This window comes from Rhipicephalus sanguineus, chromosome 5, assembly GCF_013339695.2.
Source record: "Rhipicephalus sanguineus isolate Rsan-2018 chromosome 5, BIME_Rsan_1.4, whole genome shotgun sequence".
NCBI classification, from domain to species: domain Eukaryota; kingdom Metazoa; phylum Arthropoda; class Arachnida; order Ixodida; family Ixodidae; genus Rhipicephalus; species Rhipicephalus sanguineus.
The window spans coordinates 8,658,820-8,677,741 of record NC_051180.1 but is presented as its reverse complement, the minus strand read 5'-3'; the positions used below and the strand labels follow the sequence as shown (position 1 = coordinate 8,677,741).

Sequence of the window (18,922 nt, the reverse complement as noted above, 5' to 3'; positions counted from 1 at the left end):
GTTTTGTAAAAGCAAAACGAAAGAACGCCAGATGTTTCTAAAGCAAAACGAAAAGACGCCAGCTGCTTAACGAAAGACGCCAGATGTTTTATAAAGCAATGGTTTTCTAAACAATGAAAATTCACAGCGTACGTGTAAAATTAAAGTGAGCGGCAAGTCGTCATAACTCATCGAACCTTTAGTATAAACACGCCCGATCTCACGTCGGTGATGATGTACTGGGCAGAATTCACGGAAGATTCACGGTTTACCGATGAACCTCCGCATCTTCGCCCACTCATCATCATTCACTCCGTGGATATGCTGTTATTTTTCGCAGTGGTGTGAGCAGTATTCCTGTAGCGCTAGTGCCCCTGCACGGAGGATCTATTCGGCTTACCAACCCGAAAGCGGTGCAGGTAGAACTACAGGTGGCCACGCGCCACTACCTTCACATTACTGATGTCCGGCAGTTTCGCAAAGGTGGGATCGTCTGCCGATCGCCGGACCAGGCTTGCGTGTATGATCTTCTAAAATGCTTGTCATTTGGATCAATGCAAGTGAGTGCTTTCATCCCGCCGCACCTTGCCTGCACCAAGGGAATTGTTCGCGGAGTAGACGCTACTTTAAGCCCAGCAGAGACACTTGAGAAGCTTTCCGCAGCTGGTGCAATAGCAATTTACCGGTGCAACAGAATGGTCGACAACAAACGAATGCCAACAGAGTCGGTGATTGCCACGTTTGCAGGTACATCATGCCCTTCGGAAATCAAAGTGTGGCCGCTGATTTTTAGAGTAGATCCGCTTGCCTCGCGTCCATTACAATGTCGCAACTGCTGGCGATATGGACACAGTTTGGGAGGTTGCAAATCTGGCATGCGGTGCTGTATGTGTGGAGAGAGTCACTCCCCGAACGACTGCACTGCTCAATCGCACAAGTGTTGCTTGTGTGGAGGTGCTCACAAAGCTGATGAACCCACCTGTCCAGCTAGAGCGCAGGAAATCCAAGTCTTAGAGATTATAGATAAAAGGCGGTGCTCACGAAGAGAGGCTATTTCAGCTGTAAAGGAAAGAGAACATGGATATGCTATCGTAACTGCACGACACCAGGCGATGACTGATGCAAATATTTCGCAAGTGATAGCAGAAGCTGTAGAAAAAGCTATGGCCAAAATGATGGAAAGAGTCGTAGAAAGTGTGACGGAATGCCTTAGTGGATTATTAGCATCTCAAATGGGACTAATGGCTCAAGCGGGGACTATTCAGTCAGCGGGTCTCAGCCGAAACACGCTTCCCTCGCAAGTTGATGGTTTAAATGCGACTCCATCTCATGAAGACCCTATTTCAAGCTTTCCTACAAAAAGCGGTAGCTGTCTGGGCTCGCAGGCCTACACAGCAGATTCACAGGAAAACGCAAGCATGGATGTTGACTCGCGCGTACAGAAACGAAGGGCTTCTCCCCTAAATGCGACTGATACTATTCCCAGCTCGAAATCAAAGAAAATTTTCCCGCAGGTCAAGGCAACAGCTAATGTTTTGGAAGAGGCAGTAGCCTCTGCGGTGCTTTCACCACCGGAAGGTAGATGAAATTGCTGCAGTGGAACTGCCGATCAGTATTTGCTGCTTCTACAGATTTAAACGTTTTAGTTTCCCAGATTTATCCGGATGTAATCCTACTACAAGAAACTTGGTTATCTCCTGACAAATTCTACAGTTTGTGTAATTACCGATCATTTCGATTAGATCGTCCATCCAGAGGTGGTGGTTTGCTTACCTTGGTATCGAATAGATTTTGTCACAGAGCACAAATATCATTTCAGCTAATGTCTGCAGAAAGTGAAATTTTGGCTGTAGAATTAACTCTTCCAGTAGGTTTCACATTTTCATTGGTTAATGCTTATTTTCCTTTGGGTGTGCTGGATACACGGACATTAGATTCACTTCTTCTAAGTTGTGGAAAAAAGATCGTACTAGCTGGAGATTTCAACTCTCATCATATATCATGGGGATTCAAAACAGACCAATGTGGAAAGCGTCTATGGGACTGGGCGGCATCCAATCAGTTCAGTTGCCATAACACGGGATCCTTAACGTTTCTGCGGGGTCAGTTTAGATCGGTATTGGATCTTACGTTTTCGGGTCCAGGACTTTCGGTAGTATCTTGGGAGACATATGAGGCTGGGACCAACAGCGATCACATCCCAGTGGTATTCGAGATCAATTGCTCACAGTACTCTGCGCAGGTTAATGTTCGTTCGTTTATTGATTATAAAAGATTTAAAATGAATTTGCAGAAATCTTTTATTCCTTTAGCTGAGAATCCGTGCAGCGCGCGTAATATTTGCACTATTCTCGACTCCTCTCGAAAGAAATCGGAGTTCGAAATACAGGGAACGAAAGACCCTACTTCTAGAAATTGGTGGAATGACGACTGCTCGAGGGATTATAAGCGACGGAAAGCAGCGTGGAAGCAGCTCATGCACAATCAGTCTCCTAGAAACTGGAAAAACTACAAGTTTATTGCAGGGACATTCAAACGAACAGTAGCGAGAGCAAAGGACAAATACAATATTCGCCATTTTGAATTTCTGTCAAAGTCTAAAAATAAGAGCGCGCTGTTCCGGTATTTAAGATCAATCAAATTAATTTCGCGTTCCTTAAATATAGAATCAATTGTGCTAACTACCCGATAAATAGAAGACTCTAGATCTAATTGCCAGAGGTTTGGAGGTTAGATTTTCTTCCTGCATTCCTTCAACTTTTGTGCGACAAGACAGTCTCGAGTATGGTGAAGAGTTGTCATTGACTGAGTTATCCTCAGTGGTATCAGGTTTACCAGCGGCAGCCCCAGGTCCTGATGGCATCACTACAAAGATGTTGAAAATTTTCTTCGATGTCGCTCCTAATGTTTTGTTGGATACCATAAATTATTCGATTAGAAACACTTGGATTCCTTCATTGTGGAAAGTAGCGAAGATGATTCCACTGCTTAAAGATAAAAATAAAGTGTATGCTCTTGACAACATTCGACCGATTTCGTTAACATCCAATTTTGTCAAATTAATTGAGAGGTTATTACACGCACGGATAACCAAATTTGTGACCGCTAAAGGATTATGGAGTCCCTGTCAAATTGGATTTAGACCAGGGATGTCAATATGGTGTGCACACGTTGATCTGGAGAGCAGAATCCAGCTGGCACGGCGTCAGAAACAGTACGCAGCACTAGTTACTTTAGATATCTCTAAAGCGTACGATAGCGTGGAGTACCCGATTTTACTTGAAAGGATGAAAGAGATTGGCTTGCCTGACTATTTTATTGCGTGGACGACTGAATTCTTGATGGACAGGGAGTTTTACTGCGTACAGAGTAGTATTTCAACTGGGAAATTCAGACAAACACGCGGTGTTCCTCAAGGAGCAGTGTTGTCACCGCTATTGTTTAATATATTGCTTAGCTCCATTCCTTGTCATCGAAACGTAAACACGTATGTTTATGCTGATGATATAGCATTCTTTGCCTCGGCGGATGACATTCAGTCACTGTACGACCTTTTACAAGGATACTTGTCCGCCTTGGAATATTGGCTTGACAGTATTCGTTTGACCATTAATGTGCAGAAGTGTGCAGTTCTGTCATTCTCTCCGCTAGACAACATAAATATATCCCTTTCATTCCATCAAGCAGACATTCCCCAAGTGCAAACAGTCAAGTACCTCGGAATTATTTATGATGGAAAGCTTAACTGGCGTATGCATATTGAACATACGGCGACTAAAGCATCACGCGCGATGGGAATACTCAGAAGGATTAGCAATGATCGATGGGGCATGCGCAGAGACACATTGATCATGATTTACCGTATGTATATACGCCCTATACTGGAGTTTGGATGTGCCTTATTCTCCGGCGCACCAGCGTGGAAGTTAAATCCGATAGTTTTGCTTGAACGCCAAGCACTTCGCTGGTGCCTTGGGTTACCAAAATTTGTAGTAAATGCAGTTCTATATAAGGAATCCCGAATCCCATCTTTGAACACTCGATTCAAAATATTAACAGTTCAAACATTCCTAAGGCTCTATGAATCGCCGCTAAGACGAGACCAATATGTATTTATAAGCCAGCCAGAACTGTTTTTTAATGTCTCGTGGCCTCGGTTCCACACCCCACAGGTGATTCTTACACAGCGGCTATTGGACCCATTAAAGATAAACCTTAATGATATAATGGTAATGAATAATAGATTGAGTTCATTGGCGATATCATATGATGATATATTCCCTAACAACGCGAAGTTACTTCCTTGGAATGTACTGAATGGACTTTTTCAAGATCACTTAAATCAGATTAGCACGACTGTTGTGATAGCAACGGATGCTTCGCAATGTGAGGAAAAGGCCGGTGTTGGAATTTTTTCCACACAACTAGACTGGTCCTTTTCTGTAAGACTCCCTGATCATACACCAATATTTTTGGCTGAATTTTTAGCTGTCATTTTGGCCCTGCGTAAACTTCCCGTCTTCATAACTTCAGTGGCTATAGTAACCGATTCATTATCATTGTGTTCTGCTTTAACAACCCCAGCTGAATCACATACTCTGAGATTATTGCGCGCACTTGGTCCACAGCATTTGCGAAACCTGCGGTTAATTTGGGTTCCGGGGCATAAAGGAATAGTATTGAATGAAGTTGCGGACACTTTGGCAAAGGCTTCCCTTGCAGGCCCAGTCCTTGATCTACTTCCAGTTACGGCGTTCGTCGCTGCGGCCAGATTTAGAAAGCACGCTTTATCATTGCTTACTCCAAGTTTCGCTTCCTCACCAGATTTTCAACACCTTCAGTTCCCTTGGAGCAGAAAATGGTGTAAAACAAGGCAGACAGAAGTAGCAATGACAAGATTGCGATGTAGGATCCCAACTCTTAATTTATACATGCACAGAGCTGGTCTGGCGATCTCTCCTACATGTTCCTTTTGCAATGAGGCAGAAACAATCGAACATTTCTTGCTGGAATGCCGACGTTTTTCCTCTCTCAGAAAACAAACCATGGAAATTGTAATGCGGCACCTTGGCCTACCAGTTACTTCAACTATACCATAGTCCCTCGAGGGACTATGACTATACTGTTATCATTTGGGGCTTCTTTGTTGGGGCACTCGGACGGGAATATATGCAGTGCTATCGAGAAATTCATATGCAAATCAAATCGTCTTATTCGACACATCAACCGCTAATAATTTTTAAATTGTCATAATGACATAAACATTTTGGCCATTTGGGAGGTTATGCAACACAGTCCAATCAAAAACTGGAATTCATTAAAAAAAAACCTTCATTCCAATTTATACAGTAACGTCTATTAGCTCTTAAAATTTTCAGACTTTATGATCTGCCCGACTCTTGGCCGATCCCCCTGAGTGGGTAGGTGCCATCATCCCAGGAGCATCATCATCATCATCATCATCTTTTACGGCCGCCTTTAACAGCTTCGCTGTTAAAAAAAAGACTCCGAATGACGTCACCTATACCGGCTTCCTTCTCTGTTGGTTTCACTAGGCTGTGTCTAACAAAGAAAACGAGCCCTTGGTTCATGCCGTCCATGGAACCCACGTGTGGCAGTGGGAGAGGAATGACAGGAAAGGTCACGGCGTCTAAACTGGACATTTATTGCCGACAAGCGTCTTTCAAGTACAGCGATACGTTGCGTGATGTTCACGCGTTCTATTTTTCACGCACAGAAATTTTGATGAACAGGGAGGAAATACACGAGGAAACACACATACACACACTCGCGCGGGCACATTCAATAAACACCACCTTTTCTTCGTTTCACTTCTCGCGGGGAAATTTTATTTACCGACAGGTGAAGTCGTGTCAGCGTGTAACCTATACAGGCAGGGCACTATACATCCAGAGATAGACGGATAAAAGGAGCCGAAGAACACCAACAGTTGGCTAGATTACATGGCACGCTCATCATCCAGAGTTGTGTATACATGTATATTTTTCTCTCACTGACTCCTAACTGCGCAGCGTCTGCATCGCTGCAGGACAGCGGATTGTTGAAGCCAATGCTGTTTTATTGCTCACTACGGTAGGAGGGGCACCGGCCTGCAAGTTTTCCCCGCACCGCGGTGGAAGCTCGCTAGCAGCACCCCTCAACTAGGGAGAACAAAGGGCGGGAAGCTGCGGGCTCAACAACATGTAGCTATTAGGTGGCTAAAAATATATGCTGATAGGCGTGCGCACGGGGGTGTGCCGCCGTACCCCCCCCAGCCCAGTCATCTATAAGATGGCGCCAAATCTGCCCCATAAGTTTACTCAGTCCCGTCATTTTTTAGAGTGCAGGCCACGCAGGTTTTAGACGACAATGGCGAGTGAAGGCCCCTAATGTTGCATCCCAAGGAATGTCTTGTTGCCACCTTTGAATGACGGGGACCAAAGACAGCTCATTGCGAGAAGCGCGTCATCGCTCCTCTTTCGTTTTTGCATCCGTTGCGAAGCTTCTTTCGTTTCGCACTCGACCAACTGGGGTGGGGGGCGTGATCTGCGGTGAAACTTGGCTTCCCCGAGCGCCTATGTTCAGAGACACGCCCTGCGCACGCCTATGTTCAGATACACCCATCGAAGCGGCAGACCTTTTGGAAGACTTTTCGAAGGACAGTAAGTGAAGCTAGATTGATGCTCTATGCTTTTCGAATTGCAAATGGCGGCTTGTATCTTACCGCCACGGAAGGCATTAGATATTTGCCAGAAAACACTGCAGGATGGAGGGAGACGCGTCTTGGGTGTTTGCGCAATGGCTCCGTGTATACCTCGCGGCATCGTTCAGCTTAGCTAATTAATTCCACGAAATTATTACACTCAATTCGCAAATTAACTACAATTATGGCTTAGTAGAGATGGCGTTTCGCTGCTAAGCACGATGTCTCAGGTTCGATCCCCAGCCACGGCTGCCGCATTTCAAAATGTAGGAATGCTCGTGTACTTAAATTTGTGGACATTTGAAAGAACCTCGCGTGGTCATAATTAATTCGGAGTTCCTCACTATCGCAAGTCTCATCGTTGTATCGTGGTCTTGGCACGCATAACACTAAAAATTGTCATTTTAACTGATTCGCGATTAAAGGGGTCAACCTGCAAATTTTCGACATCTATGAATGTGCCATATTGGGAGAATGTCATGGATGTCAACGAATGTAAGAAGTAGGCTGCAATACGAAGTTTAGTAATGACCGTGTCAGCTTTTGTTAAGCAGTCTCCGTTCATTGAAGAAAGAAATACAGTTCTGAAAGAACAATTTACCAAGCTAAACTGATATAACCGTTATGTCTCTCTTAGCTTTAGCTGTTGCTTTTAGATACTTCGTAATTTATTGCAGTATACACGCAACGGTCGCGAATGCACAAAAGCAAAGAAGGTACGCGAGCTGCACACGAATAGTCAGTTGAACAACACGTTAATGCCTGAGAAGTGGCGCGTCGCGGAAAAGTCAGCCTGTAGTGTTCAAAAAGGCCTGCATGTCGAGTGCGCACGGATGCTAAGAAGACGGGAAGGCCGTCTTCGTTTGCCTCCTGTAAAGATGTAGGAGGCTATAGTTTGCCACACACCTGCACAGTGATCGACGCATGCGCAGTTACATCTTGGTCAGAACCTGCTTGCGTTTTACGCCGGCATTGGTGCTAGCGGAATTGATTGCAAATAGCTCTCCAGTATCGCGACACCCCACGTGAGGATGTAACCTAAGAATTTCTGTGCCGTTTATTTCCTACATGTGGGTGTCCGTTGGTGTTATTACGCTGATACAACTGGCTCGTGCTTACAACACTGGAAAGAGTTGAATTTAATGGGGCATACCTTTGAGTGCGGTACTGCGCTGACGATTGAGCTATGGACTCTAGCTAACGGTGATCACAAAGGCAGGAAAAATTCCTTTACAAGCAATGCTTAAATGAAGCAGAATGTGCTGCAGTTGTGTTGATGCTATTTAAAGCTAGAAAAACTTTGGGGGGGGGGGGGGGCTAGAGGCTTCGGCAACGCTTATGTCGTCCATGTCAACGAGTTTCATGAAGCGCCATGTGTGAGCGCTGATACCTGAACAACTTGCTTAAATGTAACGCTCAACTCTCCGAGGCGGCCCAGATTGGCGGCTGCGGCATTGCGCTGCTAAGCACGTGGGCGCGAGTTTGATTGCCAGCCATAGCGGCGGCATTTCGGTGGCGCCTCTTAATTATACCTGCGTGCATAAAAATCCAAAATTAATTTTGCTGCACGCGCTCTATACTGCAGCACTAGCTGTTTTGGGTTCTGTAATATTGCTTATAGGACCCCCGCCACGGTGGTCTAGTGGTTATGGCGCTCGACTGCTGACCCGAAGGTCGCGGGATCGAATCCCGGCCGCGGCGGCTGCATTTTCGATGGAGACGATAATGTTTGAGGCCCGTGTACTTAGATTTAGGTGCACGTTAAGGAACCCGAGGTGGTCGGAATTTCCGGAGCCCTCCACTACGGTGTCTCTCATAATCATATCGTGGTTTTGGGACGTTAAACCCCAGATATTATTATATTAATTGATAAGGCTTATAGGAGACTTGTTCGCTGTACACGTACGGCACAAAATACCTTGATTTATCAAATTCAGAATATCCGATTAGGCTTGCAGGTAGATGTTGCTTGTGCGCATGCGTGACCAGCTGCATGTCGGTAAGCTCGAAGATTGCTGCACAACTGTTGTCATTCACGGGGACGCTCACGAAAAATAACTTCACTCTCAACGCCTGAGACGTTGATCGACTGAACAAGCACACGTAATGTACTGCATGGTATAGGATGTTTCGTTCGCCCTAGCGTTAAAGTGAGTTAGAATAGCTCACTTTGCGAGTGTTGTCTTTTGCTATACCGGAATATTTATCCAATGTGGTGAATACAATCTTGCGAGAAGACCGCAATGTACGTTCGGTTTGAAACAGTAAGTAACGACCAATAGCAGATGCGAAACGAACACAGTAGTCGCCTTGGGGTACAGGAATGTTGAGGGACTACCAGCAACGTGATACGTGACACAAATCTTCAGTATTCGTCGCGTACTGTGTAGATCAGCACACTGTCGAAACGCATATGCTTTGCGTAATTGAATGCGGGATCTTCAGTAAGCACACACTTCTTTTCTTTTTCTGGTTGCCACATAGAGCCTGCTGCCACTCAAAGCTTGTTAATGTAAAACATCATCAGGTAGGTCCAAACCTAACCTAATGCGACCACAGTCGTACGGGCTGTTGTGTTTCTTGTACATGTGAAGCAATGTCGACGTTTTATTTAACCATTTTTTAATATCATGCGTATCTAGCGTGAATGCTATCCCGTTAGGGCTTTCGACGTAGCTGGCGCTGAGTGCACGGCCCTGACTACATATTTTTGCCTCCTGCGTACTACAACGAAACATGCGAAAACGACGCATTCACCACCTGCTTCTCTGATAGCCCAGCACAGCACACGAATTTTAGCATACAACCAACTGAGTATGTACACTCAGGTGCGCACTAACATGCACATGGAGAAAAACAGGATGCGACTTAACAAACATCCCCGCGGACACAAGCGAAGATATCTAAGATAGGCTTCGTGTGTTCCTACGGGCTATCGCTTGATTGAGAATGCAACCACGGTCGCGCCGCCAGAGGCGCTGGATGATTGTGCTGCGAGGCATAAGTTGAAAAGTGGTTGGGTCGCCTACAATACACGAGTATGGATTAAATACCACTCGGACCAGCGGCGCTGTCGTTCGTGGCTTTCGTCGGTGCTTGTTACCAGCGGTCACTTGGCGTGGCTCTCGGAGCTCTTCTACGCAAGAGCGATCTCTAAAGGGCTTTCTTGCATGACACCGTGGAAAGTGAAATGCGCATAGCACTTTGCATGGAAGACAAGGAAATACTCTGCCTGAGGTGAGCGTGCACTTGTAGGATACCGCAACACACTCAAGCTAATCCTCGATGCTACGCTTGTGGCATTTATTGCTGAGAGCCTTGAGCCACGATTGCATGCTCCACGCGTGATTTCTGGCCCACCAGTGTGGAAAGCGAATAGTTGAAGAAGACGTCATTGTGCTACCGGCAGAAAACTCTGCAAGGCTAAGAACGAATCACGCTGATGCTAACTTTAACAAGTCCATAATATTGCGTATAGTTTAACGGAAGACTGTAATCAGGACCCGAAGCGGATGCATCGAGGATTGTCTCAAAGTGCGAACTCAATGCGATTTGTCGACGCTTGTCTTGAATACATATGTGTATATGTACGCATAAATGAGATCAAGGAAAATCACTAGTCTCATCGATGAAATTAATAGCAAGCACCAAGTTTTATAGCACATGGACTAAGAGAGTTCTTTCAGAATTTGTGATAGGAGCTCATGGCTATTAAGATTGTCTAAAAAGCAAACTTCGAAACGCGATGTCTCAGTCAACGAAAATACGAAATCCCGTTTCGTTGAGAACAGTGCTTTGTTAGCGTGTAAATACTTGCTTTAAAATTCTTATTCTGCAGCCTGTTGCCTTGACATGCAAGTTCAACGAGCGACGTCGTCGTGGTAGGTATTTTTGTATCTAAGGAGCTGCGCTTACGATGAGATCATGCTTGCGACCAATTGATGCACGGAGTTGCCGCATGTAGGCATTAAGTAGTGGGATGAGAAGGGACAACAGTATGCCGACAAGCCAAAGGCATGGACACAATAGTGGCTGGAGCACGCGGTTTTCACATTCAATGGCAAAGTCTAAGGTACAGCCAGAGTGCTTGCAGTCGTATCTCTACGCCTATAACGAAACGACCTCATTATCCATTGTCAGTATGCCCGATTTTCCGCCGATGCATCGACCTTAGACTCGATAGGGAGGGTTGCCTCACTTCTCGATGGATCAGAAGACGACCTAAAAGGCGTACCACTGCTGAATATCGCATTAGAGTATCGCACCTTTGGCTTTTTTTTTTTTTAAGTATGTGTCCAAGCCTTTTCCACTTGTTGTGACTCTGCTGTTATCTGTTGCAGGCCGTTGTTTATTAATTGATGAGACTTAATTTCTAGAAGCCCGAGTTGGGAATTCCGTTTCACAGGTCCTCTTTGTAGGACTTCCGTTCTATACGTTGTACGAAAGTGGCACTAGCTGTTCGACTTTACGGCCACATAGTGGCGAGCTTCCTGTTCAGCAACGTATGCTGATGGGAAAACTTTGAGGTCGTCTCCCTTTCCGTTTGCTGTGGAGAAAGGCGCGAGAGCAGTTACTTTTAATCACAGACGTGATGAGCGAAATCACTTCTACTTTTTGCCTTGTCATCGCCTCTCGAGAGAAGGTAGTTTAACACTCGCTGCTGGCACGCGTTATTCATTCGCACAGGATAATCTAGCACACTGCTTAATCTGTCGCTAATAATGAACATGAATTACCGTGGCCAGAACATGTCTGGGGAACGCAGCCTCGGTTCAGTCACAGCCCGTTGTCCTCGCCCTCGGGAAGTTACCGCCTCCAGCTGTGCTGACTTAAGCGCTCAAGGGAAAATTCGTTTAACCGAAAGAACCAGAGGAGGGTCGAGAATGTGTTAGTTGTCCTTGCTGTAGACTGTCAAATATGTTCACGATTTTATGCTTTTCTGACACAGAATGGCTGATTAAAGTAGAGTACGTGTGTGCTTTCTTCTTAAATCCATAACTATTCTCGGCCCCGGTATGATAGTGTATTACGGTGATAAAGGGCCATGACAGAGTAGGTAAATTATTTCCCCGTTTGTTCTTTGTAATTGAGTAGAGGAGCAATATGGTCATGCAAGAAAGAACAGCGTTTTCCGGCGTAAATATTTAACTCTACATTGCAATTTGATATCGCTGCCTCCAAGCACCACCTACATGCCGACTGCGACAGCCATTATAGCACGAATTGTGCTACGTAAAAAAAAAAAGAAAAAAAAGGAGAGGGGGGGGGGGTGGCGTCATAGCTGTATTGTATCTGCTCCAACAATACGAAATAACATCGACACACCATACGCCGGTTGTGGCAACGCAAATACTCAACAGCGAGGGGTTGTCTCGTTGAATGCCGCCTGCAAGGATTTCGCTAGCGCCGTAGGACCAGCATAAATATTACAGAGAACACGCGTGAGACGGTTTTTTAAGAGGCAATGCATAATTGGAGCTCAAAAATTTCGTGCCGTGGCCCCTTATTTAGACTTGAAACAATTGCTTCAATTAACTGTGCCGTAATGCTGATAGAGCAGCAACACTGCTACACTCTCGACCCTCTCACTGTTCGAGGAGGAAAGAGGGATCGACACACGTTCGGTGCCACTCAACGCGTCGTTTGTGTCCAGGTCGTGACAGGGCGGCCGCAAACGCCGAGGAGTGGGATTGCGCTGCTGTTGCCACGATGGCGGAAGACGAATTCCGATTGTCCGGCCGGCTGTGCTCCCCGGAATCCGCCTTCGTGAAAGTGCGACGGCTGATGAGCGTGTGGCGAGAGAAGCCCTTCGGCTCTGCGCTGTCGTCACACAGGTTTATAGGTGGCGCTATGCTGCACTATCCGCATCAACGACTCGGATAAAACACGGTGCTCAGAAAGGTAGGCGGAGGCGCCGCTCGTAAACAACGACGTTCAGTTTCAGTGGCGCCAACGAGCCAGTTTAATGCCCAGTTGTTGGGAATCTTCGAGCAGCCATCGGGTCAGTGACGCAATCGAAAGATCCTATTTACGCGCACGAGCAGGGTGTTACTACAAGACTCTGCTATACATTGTCCCTGAATGTCTGCGCACGAAATGTAAGGACGCCGATGTAACGATAACAGGTGCGTTCACTCACCTCACTGAATCCTACAAGCCAGAGGAAGCAAGACACCTTTGCGACATCACAGACGACACCAATAATCACGACACGGGACATTGAAGAGTGGTGGATATTTACACCGGGAGGCCTTAATGCGGCGGGCTGTCTTGCTGCCGACATTACAATTTTCAATTGCGTGACAGCGTCTCGTCTGTCATGAATGCGACACAAATAAATGACGAACGCAGTGCACTTTACAGCAACGCACTTCGAGGTGAATCTGTATGTCTGTTAAACAAGGAACAAATGACAGACCTGCCTTACACACTGCCTCGGGTGAGGTTAAAAAAGTGCAGCCATAATACACTAACCCTACGGGACAAGGTGCAAGCCCTTTATGCGGCAATATTTCGAGTTTCTTTTTTTGCCTGACCATGCTTTCAAGTGATGCCATCAACGAGTTCCAACTCCTGTCACGGTATACAGAGACAACTGATGCGGCAGCACACAACAATCGCACAGGAACTCATCACGGTTATGAAATGAGAGACGAGTGATTTCGTAATAAAAAGAGGATGGGGCCGCGGCTCAAAGCACCGGTCTAGTTTCAACGCGTTGACCGTTCACACACCCGGGTAACGTCCATCGCACAGAACTCTGGGGTGCGGCTTTGTATGATACGGTAAGGCTTAATGCATCACATCAGCGTGACTGGAGGGCGAGTTACCGGCGCAATTTTGGCGATAAGCATAATTTCAACACGGTGTGTTTTTGTTCAAACGAGCCGATATCAATCAAAGGCAGGCAATTAAGAGAACACAATGTTATGATGTGTCGCCTGTATGACTGAAGGTAGCGTCTTTAATACATTCGACAGATCAAACTAAGAAAGGTCGAGAAATCTCACTCCTCAAATAACCGTATGTCTGCGAGTGCATATAATTAGACGGGGAGCGAGAGAAGTGGGATGTGTGCACTTTCACGGACCGTGTTAAGAAACGGTGCGGTCTAATCGTAACTGCACAGAGGAGTACAATGGAAGTCGACTGTCGAATGCACCCGTGAATTCTTCGATAGAGTTGCAAGCCGGGAAGGAAGCGTCATTACTTAGAATAGTAGCACCTGTGTCCCTATAGTATCAAAATGAATATGTCTAAGGAAAGACAAACGACAACTTTACATGGCTTCTAGTTGTGCACAGGAATGAACCGTAAGATGTGAAAGCACTGCTCACTTCGTTCAGAATGGGACTTGGGGCAGTTTTGATCGAATAGAGAGCTGCGACATCCCACGTGAGAGTGAAAGTTCTTATACCGCCTCATGTTCAACAGTGATACAACGGGATCATATAGACTCTGTAAACGTTCAACGTGAAATAACTCTGCTCTTATTGTCGTCTGGCTATATAGCGTCCGTCTTGACGTGCTAGGCGATCAGCGTCTACGCACACATACAGAGCGCCCGAATGGCACGCGTTGCGAAGGCCCGGGTCAAATATGGCGGACTTAGGCTTAGCTGACACTGCGCAGTTAGGCCCAGCTGGCCTGCCCACGAAGGGGCTCCCACGACCTGCTCCTGGAAGACTTGGGATTTTGCTGTTTTGGCACGTCGAAAAGCGGTTGCCGATTTGCCGAACTGGTCGCGACCTGTTCAAGCTGATCGACCGTGCACTCGCTCCGGTTATCGCCCGTACGCGAACCGAGAATTAACAACAGTAACGACGATAGTGAAACACTGCTCTGCTATGTCGCCTACCGCGATGCAACACGATGTGAAACACGCATCAACGCTAGGTCAACAGAAACACGATACACATGTATGTATACATATACTTCTATCTCGCGAGTGATCAACACAACAACAACGCATTTATTCCTATCTGTTTTCCTTTCAAAGAGCATCCTTCCGAGTTCGCCTTGCTTTCTGGCTCGTCGGGAAATGTCGGAGGCCCTGCCGATCGTTTTGGAAAGGCAGCTGGCCAACTGACGTTCGACAAGTGCGCTTTCGGTTTTCGTTACCGGACAGGTCTCCTGACTAAAGACGGCTCAAGCCAACTAAACATATCTCACACTTTTTATACGTAAAATAATAGAAGACATAAAGTTGCAGAAATTGGGAAACGTTTTTTGCTCGTCGTCACGGGAGAATAATTTTGCTATGAACATTGAACGTTGTGCACTTACGTTATACATTTACGTAAGTATATCAATGTTTATTGCTCTAAGCTTTTGGGGGGCAGGTGTAGTACCAGAATTTGTAATTACGTATGCGCTTCTTCGCATAGACACAGCACCTAATGTCGTGTTATATAGCGCGCGATATGGTCTGTGGTAAAGTGAATGGAAAACGACTACTTCAAGAAAATAGGTTTTGTATTGCCACTTCTAGAAAATCAATGTCCTGCAAAGGCAATTGTAAAAGTAGGCGCTATTAGACTATGAAGCAGCAGTAACGTGCAATGACTGTTGCACCGCCAAAGGAGGTAAGTGAAGATGCTTCTGTCTTATCTTCTGGCAAACATTTCCCAGAGCGACTAAATTTGGTAGTGGACATCGTAAAGAAGCTTGTTCATACGGAAATTGCGTAATTTGGTTTTTAAAAATGATTTTCTTTTATACCTGCAAAGATGTTAATCATTCGAATGAGCCTGACCTAATTTATTTGCTTAACTACAAAAGTAACTCTAGCACCAGCTATCTACAAACGAAGACGGTATAAGAACATCGTATATATCGTGCACTTAATGGTCTTTAGTGCATAACTGATAACGTGTGTGGCAAAACTCTACACTTTGTTCATGTCCAACCACGTTTTATACAATATGACATGTATTAAATGAAGCTCGCAGGTACTGTCACCAAACCAACACTATACATGAACTCTCTGAAATATGAGCGCGAAATAAATAGGCATTAGAACAGTAACCATCATTAGTCGAACTGCGATACCACACACTGTATATTGCAAGACGCTATCCGCAACCAATCACAGTGGATACAGCGCAACGCACACAGCGAGAAAGTTTCAGCTGGTTTCGCGAACCTTCGCCAATATACTCAAAACACGCAGTATGACTCGACGCTCTATAACACGGGCCGACAACCTTTTGAGGCGGACGGCCGGGTTATGGCATAGCCGGGTTTCATGAAGCCGACACAGCGGGGGCCGGACGGCCAGTCAGGGGGAGCGGGGGAGGGGGGATTCGGCGAATTGACAATGATGTACAAAACTGGAACAGAAATCAGGCTTATTTTTAGCACGCATGTCAGAACGTTGTCATTTACAAACATAGGTTGTAATGCCAACCGGAAGTGATGTTTCTTTGTTCCTGTCTAACCCCATTTGAGGCCAAAACTGCCATACCGATCTTCAGATTGGAAGTGACAAGGGGAAGGGGGTTCTGGCCGCGTAATACTGCCCAGCGGGCCGCAGGTTGCCGACCTCTCTCTAAAACATGATCGCTTGTATTTCTTGGTTTTCTTTTCTTTTTGATTTTGATATACGTAGCGTCGCGAAATGTGTATATATATATATATATATATATATATATATATATATATATATATATATATATATATATATATATATATCAGCAGTCGCTTTCGGATTACGCACCGGCTGAAAGAATACGAGATGAATTGGCTGTTCTCGGCATTAACAAGATTGGTTTTGAATTTACACATCAGCAGTATATTCCAAGATCTCTTCGTATACGCTTTGCACAACGAACTCTGCCGTGGCCAACATTTTCACCGGGTAACAAGGGCATCGCCATAAATCGACAACGTCTTCTGTACAAAGAGAGAAAAAAAAAAAAAAACTCGGCACGGGCGTTTCCCACCGGGTCGGCTACCATGTTTGCTAACCCGCGGGGGCTTTAGGTTCGGTAATGCCGGAGGGAAGGCGGAGGTCCTACAGGTCGTGACCGAGACGGTCTAGCTCGTCGACGAGGAAGTCGATGTCTTCCCGTCGCACGCCTGCGTTGGAGACGATGTTCCTGAAGAAATTCGGTTTGTCCCATATCGGCTGGTAGGTGATCATCAGCGTTCCGGTGTTCATCATCCGCGCCTTCAGCTGCGCTGTCACCTGCATGACACAGCAGACTGTATAGTTGCGAGTATATGACAGCCGCGTCACAAGGTGAGAGGGCGCCCGAATTAAAGAACACACAAAACAGCACGGACCCTCACATATAGCATTAGACTCCGGCTTCCAGTATCATCCGCAAAGGGAAGTGTTTTTGCTGCAGACATGATAACTGCAGAACATATACGTCCGCATATAAGTATCTGTGCGTGCATGCGCAGTGAGCACCATCGTGCGTGTTTGCCATTTCGTAGGTTCGTTACAAACACGAAAGCTTTACTTGGCTAGGTTGGCGGAACCATGCGCTCGTTGAGCGTCCGCAAAAACCGTACCGAGAAAGCACGTGACCTCTCCTACCACAACTGACACCGGCACCAAGAACTGCCGCAGCAACGTACCACTTGCAGCCACGCAGTAGGAGAGGGTGATCCCCGCAACAGAAGGGAAATTCTCGACTCGAAGGGGTCAGCTGACCTTCGACTTCTGTGGAAACCGTGTCGCAGGAGCATGCACAATGCTTTCGCAACAATTAGCCGCAGTGGGTCCGATGACGACGTTGTAGGCTTAGCGGCGACATCGGGAATAAGACTCGTTGACCTTTTCATACGTACTGCCTCGACAACGAAAAAGAAGATGACGCGTAATATGCTGTCGACACCACTTTGATTGTGCTAAAGCGCGTCAATAAACACAATTTGGCCTTACGCCGCATTGCCTCACTCTTTGTAACACTACTCGGCAACACCAGTTTGCTGCACCTCTCCTTAAAGACTTATCCAAAAGAAACGCTGTCGTGCTCTCATAGGAATGCGGTTGGATACGGTGCATGGCGCCTTGCCTTTCCTCTGTCTATCTTTTGTGCCAGAACACAAATTCAAAAAGGAGACTCTTGCAGAATTAATGGTGAAGTTAACAAACAGATGATATGTGAACAAACGAGGTGAAGGAGTAGAAAACTCCGAATAGGGACGCCGTAATCAACAAAGTTCATAACAAAAGACTCCACTCAGTCCGTCTGCAGCGTATATGGTCCTCCTGTCATGAAATACGGCCCCATGGGTCCTTTCTTAAAATCATTGCGTTTTCCCAATACGAAAACTCCTGCATTTACCCTTAATATTGCCGGCAGACATCTGATAAGGTTGTCGTGCAGAATCTATAGAGATGCTGAATGAGATATCCGCTTACTTCACTACACGTTGTCGTTCGGAGCATATTTTGATTTCTATGCATTCTTGCTATTAGCGGTATTAGTAGTAGGTAGTATTATTTGGTAGTGGTATCAGCAGGGACTCGAAACCCGACCATTCTAAGTGTGCAAGCTATCGAACCGATGGTCGGTAGTGGTTAAGCAAAGGTCAAGCAATGGTCGAGTGATGGTCAAATGACGGAGATGAGCACGATGCTTACGCATACTTGGACAGCTCTAGTGGAGTTTCTGAATATTTTTTGTTTTTCGCGTTGCTTTCCAAGACCACAGTTTCTATTTAAATAGTTTTTGAATGTTTAATACATGTCGCATAATAAAGGTAACAAACGCGTGCAAGCATATCTTCGAATTGCACAAGGATTGCTCATAATGATTTTTTAAGGCGCAAAGCAGGACAAACACAAGAAAGGACACGGGACGGAGCGCCACTAACAACTGAAGTTTATTCGCAGAAATTCACATATAAATATATGTCGTCCTCAGCGCGTGCGCAGAAAGTTGTATTGCCATCAATGGGGGCGGGATAAAGCATGTTCAATGAACTTTTTCTCTGATTTGTACAATACTATAGACGTGTCGCTGACGCACATGTCACCTTTTTTATCGATAAAAAAAATGCTTCCATTTGCGCCTTAAAAAATCATTATGAACGTTCACCAACTTGCCCAAACAAAAAGTTCTCCTAAACAAGGATTGCGCGCGGACAGCGGGCGTCCACTCACCACTCCCAGCTCCTGCTCCTTCTCCTTGCTGTGGGGCTTTCCGCGAAGCCTCTTCGGAATGTACCAGAAGCACACGTTCACTAGCTCTGGCTGCGAAGGGAGAAAGGCGGTATCTTGTT

General features: G+C 45.9%; 2 protein-coding genes across 4 annotated transcripts in view; one reads left to right on the top strand and one right to left on the bottom strand.

Annotated features, from left to right (window-relative positions):
- The window catches only part of LOC119393182 (vacuolar protein sorting-associated protein 72 homolog), a 234,535-nt gene that overhangs the window by 210,454 nt on the left and 5,159 nt on the right, over positions 1-18,922 (top strand). The gene's annotated exons all lie outside the window — the stretch shown is intronic.
- Positions 7,991-18,922, bottom strand: part of LOC119393176 (glutamate decarboxylase) — a 113,720-nt gene continuing 102,788 nt past the window's right edge. The window contains exons 13-16 of one of the 3 annotated variants that reach the window (XR_007416315.1): positions 18,804-18,893; positions 15,497-16,871; positions 8,946-15,466; positions 7,991-8,908 (exon numbers count right to left, since the gene is read on the bottom strand). Coding sequence is in view for 1 of the 3 variants with exons in the window: in XM_037660009.2 (XP_037515937.1) it covers positions 16,698-16,871; positions 18,804-18,893 (264 nt within the window). In the remaining 2 variants the exon portion in view is untranslated. Of the gene's footprint in view, positions 16,872-18,803; positions 18,894-18,922 lie in introns of all 3 variants that reach the window. The other 2 variants (XR_007416314.1, XM_037660009.2) reach the window with 2 other exon arrangements.